Below are 8,838 nucleotides of genomic sequence, written 5' to 3' on the forward strand. Positions count from 1 at the left end.
ATAAAACAGCACTAATAATAATACTGGCCAGGACAGAGTCGTAAAAGTATACTGACGAATATTATGTTCGTCAGGAAATAGGACAAGTACAGTATTTCCTGACCAGGGTCTTAAGAACTAAGAAGAAATATAATTATGTTAACCAGGCCTAAGTCAGGCTCACTGTGTCCCCGGTGAGCTCAAGTTTAACTCAGCTCGTACCATAAGGTAGTTTGGTCTGGCAGAAGGTGGACGAGACAGCGTCTGGTGACGGATGAGTTGGATCCAGGTGGAGTAATGTAGAGAAAAGACACGTTGGAGAACAAGCTTTTTATTGGTTCAACTTTAGCTTCGTGAAGGTTATTAATCCATGACCTGATAAATGTCTTCACAGAGACAATTTGACTTGATAAAGCTCTACACAGAGCCACCTTGACTTTATAAAGCTCTACACAGAGCCACCTTGATTGATAAAGCCCTATACAGAGCCACTTTGACTTGATAAAGCTCTAAACAACCAAAAATGACTCGACGAAGCTCTAAAACCACGGAGGCAACCATGAAGACCTACACAGAACCAAACTTAATGTCTGGTTATTCGACACCCGGAATCATTTCTTTACGACGTTTATTCTGCTGTAACTTGGCAGAGATGAGATCCTGCTAAGTGATGGTAGGTGTTGGCTAGATTCTGGTAATTTCTAGGATATCAGATGGTCATTGCTGTAGGTGCAGTGAGGATATGACAACAGGTCAAGCGCAGCTAGGAAAGATACTGATTCAATTCTTGTCATTTCTAGGGAAATAGATGGTTATAAGTCTCCGTTGCTAGATGATTATTAGGTCTAATTTCCAGAAAACTATAAGGTTTCAGCGTCTATAGGTTATCAAAATCAGTTACTATATAGTTAGCAGTTAGGTCTAGTTATATAACTAGCAGGTAGAGCCAGTTTTCACCGTGAAGTCATCTTATGATTACGACCTGTGTCAGGAAACACTCATCTTGTTTCCTGACCAGTAGAACAACAACAGGTTCACTTACGGATCACTCCTCCAGTTCACATACAATGTTCTGCAGGTTGAAGAAGGTATAAATGTTGATATTCTTAACCTTCAAGATATACTCCTCGATTCTCTTGGCCTGATCATTATAATTGCATTTTAGCTGCCTCAGGATGTACTTGATACGTTGCTTCTGGCAAGGCTGACACCCGAAGCAGAGGTTGTTTCCAGCCTCGTCTGTCACGAAGTCTGCAGTGTGAGGGTAAATAACAGAATTTGTTATGAAGGTGAACAAAAGAATTCCTAATAATTAAAACTATAATTTTTAAAGGGCGGAGGGGTAATCCAGTGGAAGGCCTCGGTCAGAAGACCAAAAGCTCCAGCTGTGGGTCATCATATGACTAAGACCCGCGTCAGGAAACACTTGTCCTGTTTCCTGACAAATCTTACCTAACCTAAAGTGAACAATGAAGAGTAAAGAGAAAGAGATAAGAGAGTCGCACAATCTGGCGTTAGTGGCCATCACATATACAAGAAAGTACAAGGTTGGAATATTTGCGGTACAGAACACTGGAATATATGGGAAGGGAAGAGAGAAAAAATAGATTTTTACTAAATGTGACGTGCGTTATGGAGTCCGTGAATAAGTCTATATTTCACTACTGGATAGTAGAAGATATACAGCGAGTGCATGAACCAGTGGAATGAGTATATAAAACAGAGGAGTGACTGTATAAGGCATTATAATGAATGTATACGGCAGTGGTGAGAACAGAATAAGCGTATAATTCAGAGGTCTACATCGAAATACGTTTTCATGAAACTGGATGTTAATAACCGTCATTAATACTCACGTTGCAAAGACTTGCCCAGCCTAGTGCACGTCTTGTTCTCAATGATGCAGTCGATGTACATCTTCACGTTGTTCCTGTTGTTCACCAGCTCACGGATGCTTCCTGAAGTCTCGTCCAGCAGCGGAAAGTACAGCTCTCGAAGCGAAGAAACCACGCTCTGCTTGGCGGCGTTCTCCTCTTCAGCAGAGCAGTCAAGATGATCCACACCCTGGGTAGATGCTTGTTGGGGCTCTACCACACCCTGGGTAGGTACTTGCTGGGGCTCTGCCACACCCTGGGTAGGTGCTTGCCAAGGTTCTGTTACTTCCTGGCAGGATGCTTGCCAAGACGCTACCACCATCAGAGTCACACACGCCCACCCATACATCCTGAACCTGCCTCCACAACATCAGCGAAAGAAAAGAGAGGTAACAATAAGTCGCTGACCCAACAAGGGAAGAGAGTGACTGATATTGGTTCATGACGGACACTACAAGGGAAGGGAGTGACTGTTATTGATCCATGACAGATCCTACAGTGGCACAGGTGTCTTGACAGTGGCACAGATGTCTTGACAGTGGCACAGGTGTCTTGACAGTGGCACAGATGTCTTGACAGTGGCAGAGTACCGATTCAAAAGTCGTTTATCCTTTCCTCTAGTAAATGTCAGTAATTTGCAAAGGGTTTCTTTGATGCTGGCGAAGACCTCTTGACCTAAGGAATGGAAGCTATCCTTCCCTTCCTTGCATCAAAGCTACTTTCCATTCCCCCAGGCGCTGTATAACCCCTATGAGTTTAGCGTTTCCCATAAATATTGAGCTATAACCCGGAAACTGGTTAAGGTTGCTCACATGTACTTAATAATAACAGGAAGCAAACCTTGCAACATTGGACACGAGAATATGAGGAGACATGACCAAGACGTGCAAAATACTTGGAGGAGTCTATAGGACGAGGAGGCATAGATGGAAGGCAAAGACAATTACATAGAAAAAGTCTCTTGGAATTTCTTGAAGGTGAACTTACGATAGATTTGTTTACCTGCTGTTATAAAGTAAATATATAATGTTGGTACGAGTAGCAGCAGCAGCAACAGTAGCAACAGCAACAGTAGCAACAGCAACAGTAACAGCAGCAACAGCAGGATCAGCAGGAGCTAGGACAGTGGGCAACTTGCAAGTGAAAAGAGGTTCCTGCGTACCAGTATTTATACCTGGGACCTCAACCGCATCCCGGCACACACACACACACACACACACACACACACACACACACACACACACACACACACACACACACACACACACACACACACACACACACACACACACACACACACACACAGCACTGTGAACAACAACAAGGAGAGACAAACACGAACACAGACTAAACAGAGATCTAATTAATGCACTTAAACTAAGATCACTAGGAGAGTGGAGAACCAAGGAAAAACATTGTCCTGCCATTCAAAATCCTAAGAAGATTAGACAGTGCGGATAGGAACAGGATATTTGAGATGTGAGGAGTTTGAGCCAGGTGGCACTGATGGCCGTAAGAACGTTAGGAAGAGGTGGTACAGGCAAATTATACACAGCTTCAATGGTAGGTATGATCCGGAACTGGAGGACATAGGTCAGTAAAGTCGGTCGATATATGTCAAGTAGTGGGGCCAGGAGCTGTGACCCTACTCTTGCAAATAACTTTATTTATAAATACAAGTGTTCTAGATGTTGTGTCCTAGCATACACTACAAGTGTTGCTTCTCTGATACAGATTATAATATACTTAAAAAATAATTGGGCTTATTAATATTTTTCGACACATAAGAACATAAGAATGGAGGAACACTGCAGAAGGCCTACTGGCCCATACAAGGCAAGTCCTTATCAAAACTACCACAACGAATTTACTCCCGTACCAACGACACCAATCAAACCCAGGCCCTCGCACCCGTATGTCTGTCCAGTCTCTTAAAGCCACCCAGGATCCTAGCCTCGATCACACTACTCGGAAGATTGTTCCACGTATCCACAACTCTGAAAGCCAGTACTTACCTACGAGGGTCATTAACACTGCATTTCACCTGTTCACCACCAGTCAAGAATACTTTAATCCCAAATGTAGACTCATTAGGGTAATAGTAAACTTCAGGCGTCTTTATACTAACACATATACATCCTCGTGTGCATAAACTATAGCTCTCACTGTACACATACCAAGATATATATTCTCAGTAGAATATATACAAAGTGACTCAAAACACATTCAACAGTTTATGTATGTATGGTAGGATTGCTGGTTTCTTTTTCTGTCTCATAAACACACTAGATAACAGGGATATCTTGCTACTCCTACTTACACTTTGGTCACACTTCACAGACACGCACATGCATATATATATATATATACATACAACTAGATTTTTCTCCTTTTTCTACATAGCTCTTGTTCTTCTTTATTTCTTCTATTGTCCATGGGGAAGTGCAAAAAAATCTTTCCTCCGTAAGCCATGCGTGTCGTATGAGGCGACTAAAATGCCGGGAGCAATGGGCTAGTAACCCCTTCTCCTGTAGACATTTACTAAAAAAGAGAAGAAGAAAAACTTTATAAAACTGGGATGCTTAAATGTGCGTGGATGTAGTGCGGATGACAAGAAACAGATGATTGCTGATGTTATGAATGAAAAGAAGTTGGATGTCCTGGCCCTAAGCGAAACAAAGCTGAAGGGGGTAGGGGAGTTTCGGTGGGGGGAAATAAATGGGATTAAATCTGGAGTATCTGAGAGAGTTAGAGCAAAGGAAGGGGTAGCAGTAATGTTGAAGGATCAGTTATGGAAGGAGAAAAGAGAATATGAATGTGTAAATTCAAGAATTATGTGAATTAAAGTAAAGGTTGGATGTGAAAAGTGGGTTATAATAAGCGTGTATGCACCTGGAGAAGAGAGGAATGTAGAAGAGAGAGAGAGATTTTGGGAGATGTTAAGTGAATGTATAGGAACCTTTGAACCAAGTGAGAGAGTAATTGTGGTAGGGGACCTGAATGCTAAAGTAGGAGAAACTTTTAGAGAGGGTGTGGTAGGTAAGTTTGGGGTGCCAGGTGTAAATGATAATGGGAGCCCTTTGATTGAACTTTGTATAGAAAGGGGTTTAGTTATAGGTAATACATATTTTAAGAAAAAGAGGATAAATAAGTATACAAGATATGATGTAGGGCGAAATGGCAGTAGTTTGTTGGATTATGTATTGGTAGATAAAAGACTGTTGAGTAGACTTCAGGATGTACATGTTTAAAGAGGGGCCACAGACATATCAGATCACTTTCTATTTGTAGCTATACTGAGAGTAAAAGGTAGATGGGATACAAGGAGAACAGAAGCATCAGGGAAGAGAGAGGTGAAGGTTTATAAACTAAAAGAGGAGGCAGTTAGGGTAAGATATAAACAGCTATTGGAGGATAGATGGGGTAATGAGAGCATAGGCAATGGGGTCGAAGAGGTATGGGGTAGGTTTAAAAATGTAGTGTTAGAGTGTTCAGTAGAGGTTTGTGGTTACAGGAAAGTGGGTGCGGGAGGGAAGAGGAGCAATTGGCGGAATGATGATGTAAAGAGAGTAGTAAGGGAGAAAAAGTTAGCATATGAGAAGTTTTTACAAAGTAGAAGTGATGCAAGGAGGGAAGAGTATATAGAGAAAAAGAGAGAGGTTAAGAGGGTGGTGAAGCAATGTAAAAAGAGAGCAAATGAGAGAGTGGGTGAGATGTTATCAACAAATTTTGTTGAAAATAAGAAAAAGTTTTGGAGTGAGATTAACAAGTTAAGAAAGCCTAGAGAACAAATGGATTTGTCAGTTAAAAATAGGAGAAGAGAGTTATTAAATGGAGAGTTAGAGGTATTGGGAAGATGGAGGGAATATTTTGAGGAATTGTTAAATGTTGATGAAGATAGGGAAGCTGTGATTTCGTGTATAGGGCAAGGAGGAATAACATCTTGTAGGAGTGAGGAAGAGCCAGTTGTGAGTGTGGGGGAAGTTCGTGAGGCAGTAAGTAAAATGAAAGGGGGTAAGGCAGCAGGGATTGATGGGATAAAGATAGAAATGTTAAAAGCAGGTGGGGATATAGTTTTGGAGTGGTTGGTGCAATTATTTAATAAATGTATGGAAGAGGGTAAGATACCTAGGGATTGGCAGAGAGCATGCATAGTTCCTTTGTATAAAGGCAAAGGGGACAAAAGAGAGTGCAAAAATTATAGGGGGATAAGTCTGTTGAGTATTCCTGGTAAAGTGTATGGTAGAGTTATTATTGAAAGAATTAAGAGTAAGACGGAGAATAGGATAGCAGATGAACAAGGAGGCTTTAGGAAAGGTAGGGGGTGTGTGGACCAGGTGTTTACAGTGAAACATATAAGTGAACAGTATTTAGATAAGGCTAAAGAGGTCTTTGTGGCATTTATGGATTTGGAAAAGGCATATGACAGGGTGGATACGGGGGCAATGTGGCAGATGTTGCAAGTGTATGGTGTAGGAGGTAGGTTACTGAAAGCAGTGAAGAGTTTTTACGAGGATAGTGAGGCTCAAGTTAGAGTATGTAGGAAAGAGGGAAATTATTTCCCAGTAAAAGTAGGCCTTAGACAAGGATGTGTGATGTCACCGTGGTTGTTTAATATATTTATAGATGGGGTTGTAAGAGAAGTAAATGCGAGGGTCTTGGCAAGAGGCGTGGAGTTAAAAGATAAAGAATCACACATAAAGTGGGAGTTGTCACAGTTGCTCTTTGCTGATGACACTGTGCTCTTGGGAGATTCTGAAGAGAAGTTGCAGAGATTGGTGGATGAATTTGGTAGGGTGTGCAAAAGAAGAAAATTAAAAGTGAATACAGGAAAGAGTAAGGTTATGAGGATAACAAAAAGATTAGGTGATGAAAGATTGGATATCAGATTGGAAGGAGAGAGTATGGAGGAGGTGAATGTATTCAGATATTTGGGAGTGGACGTGTCAGCGGATGGGTCTATGAAAGATGAGGTTAATCATAGAACTGATGAGCGGAAAAGGGTGAGTGGTGCACTTAGGAGTCTGTGGAGACAAAGAACTTTGTCCTTGGAGGCAAAGAGGGGAATGTATGAGAGTATAGTTTTACCAACGCTATTATATGGGTGTGAAGCATGGGTGATGAATGTTGCAGCGAGGAGAAGGTTGGAGGCAGTGGAGATGTCATGTCTGAGGGCAATGTGTGGTGTGAATATAATGCAGAGAATTCGTAGTTTGGAAGTTAGGAGGAGGTGCGGGATTACCAAAACTGTTGTCCAGAGGGCTGAGGAAGGGTTGTTGAGGTGGTTCGGACATGTAGAGAGAATGGAGCGAAACAGAATGACTTCAAGAGTGTATCAGTCTGTAGTGGAAGGAAGGCGGGGTAGGGGTCGGCCTAGGAAAGGTTGGAGGGAGGGGGTAAAGGAGGTTTTGTGTGCGAGGGGCTTGGACTTCCAGCAGGCATGCGTGAGCGTGTTTGATAGGCGTGAATGGAGACAAATGGTTTTTAATATTTGACGTGCTGTTGGAGTGTGAGCAAAGTAACATTTATGAAGGGGTTCAGGGAAACCGGCAGGCCGGACTTGAGTCCTGGAGATGGGAAGTACAGTGCCTGCACTCTGAAGGAGGGGTGTTAATGTTGCAGTTTAAAAACTGTAGTGTAAAGCACCCTTCTGGCAAGACAGTGATGGAGTGAATGATGGTGAAAGTTTTTCTTTTTCGGGCCACCCTGCCTTGGTGGGAATCGGCCAGTGTGATAATAAATATATATATATATATATATATATATATATATATATATATATATATATATATATATATATATATAAATAAATATATATATATATATATCCAGAGGGATTATACAACACCTGTGGGGGGTGTTATGGAAGGTATTCAGGTACAGCTCAGTGAACTTGAGCACAGATTCAATTCCCTGGATCAAGAGCCCTCACTAACGTCAAGGAACCGCCCTTGAGGGACCCTCCTTCGGGAATACTTACAAAATCATTACGTTATTAATGTTTATAACAAAGATGTATCATTAATCCAACTCAGTACAATAATATTTTCTTTATAAGGAAGCGGTAAACCAATAAGGGCCATACAGCACCTGTAGAATGAAAGGTAATGATGTTTGATACGAGGATTTAGAACACAGCTTCAGATTCTTGCATCGGGAGGCCTTCCCTAGCATCAAGGTCCCTCCAGGGGTCCCACACAGACAAAGAGTACAGAGACACAGGGACCAGCATCCTCAAAGTCACGCTCTTTAGGTTTTGCCAATAGAGGTCCGGCTGTGAGTACAGAAAAAACCAAGTTCTTTTTTTTTTTGCATTCGGATTGCGTTCTTATGAAGGCAGTGCTACCTAGGTGGCTCCAATAGCAAGGAAAAAAAGAGTATTTGTTACGCTGACGGTCACTACGACTTCCTGTGACCTTGTACTTACACTAAAACCTCCAGTTTCGAACCCCGTTGGTTGATTTAAGACAATGTTTGTCGTACGCAACAATAGTTATCAGATCTGATGATCGAAGTGATAAACTATATTGTGTAGGCGGAACTTTTCTTAAATACAATCTCCAAATGTTGTTTGTATATCTTTATCAACTACAGAGACAGTAGGCGTTAGGGGCCATGTTCATGTCTCGACCTCGTCCGGGATTGAACATGGGTCTTTTGATTGTTAGTCAAAGGTGTTGCACCGGACCCATGACGGGGTTGGGTAAAAGGTAGCCATGCAAGACGTATCCAATGATGGTAAAAACATTGAAAAGTTTTGGTGTTTTGTTAATATCTCAAGGGGGGAGGGTAGGGAGGATGGGACGGTGGGTAATATCTGCACACCTTGTAACAAAATCTGTCAGCTCAGCCTGAGAGATTTTGATACGAGGTATACGAACCTCTCATAGTGTGTGATGGTGTATGGGAGGGTAACAACTAGCTTTTATTCCCACATTGAAGCTATCACACAGGCTGGGCAGCAGCACTCTGCAGTGACTCCCAC

The 8,838-nt window shown here is 42.0% G+C and overlaps 1 protein-coding gene across 1 annotated transcript; it reads right to left on the reverse strand.

The window, feature by feature from the left end:
- Nucleotides 1-267: 267 nt before the first annotated feature.
- Nucleotides 268-2,989, reverse strand: LOC128700749 (uncharacterized). The gene is made up of 3 exons (XM_053794153.2): nucleotides 2,856-2,989; nucleotides 1,836-2,209; nucleotides 268-1,230 (listed from the first exon to the last, which is right to left on the reverse strand). The coding sequence occupies exons 2-3, from the start codon at nucleotides 2,200-2,202 to the stop codon at nucleotides 1,025-1,027; spliced, it is 573 nt and encodes a 190-aa protein (XP_053650128.1). The 5' UTR covers nucleotides 2,203-2,209; nucleotides 2,856-2,989; the 3' UTR covers nucleotides 268-1,024.
- Nucleotides 2,990-8,838: the final 5,849 nt, after the last annotated feature.

The sequence above is a fragment of the Cherax quadricarinatus genome, chromosome 56 (genome assembly GCF_038502225.1).
Source record: "Cherax quadricarinatus isolate ZL_2023a chromosome 56, ASM3850222v1, whole genome shotgun sequence".
Lineage (NCBI taxonomy): Eukaryota > Metazoa > Arthropoda > Malacostraca > Decapoda > Parastacidae > Cherax > Cherax quadricarinatus.

Bases quoted from the DNA above. Each gene is read 5' to 3' on its own strand.
- LOC128700749 (XM_053794153.2), bottom strand. From the start codon at position 2,202: ATGTATGGGTGGGCGTGTGTGACTCTGATGGTGGTAGCGTCTTGGCAA. The intron at 1,231-1,835 runs GTGAGTATTAAT...CTCACACTGCAG, and splicing joins GCTGGGCAAGTCTTTGCAAC to ACTTCGTGACAGACGAGGCT.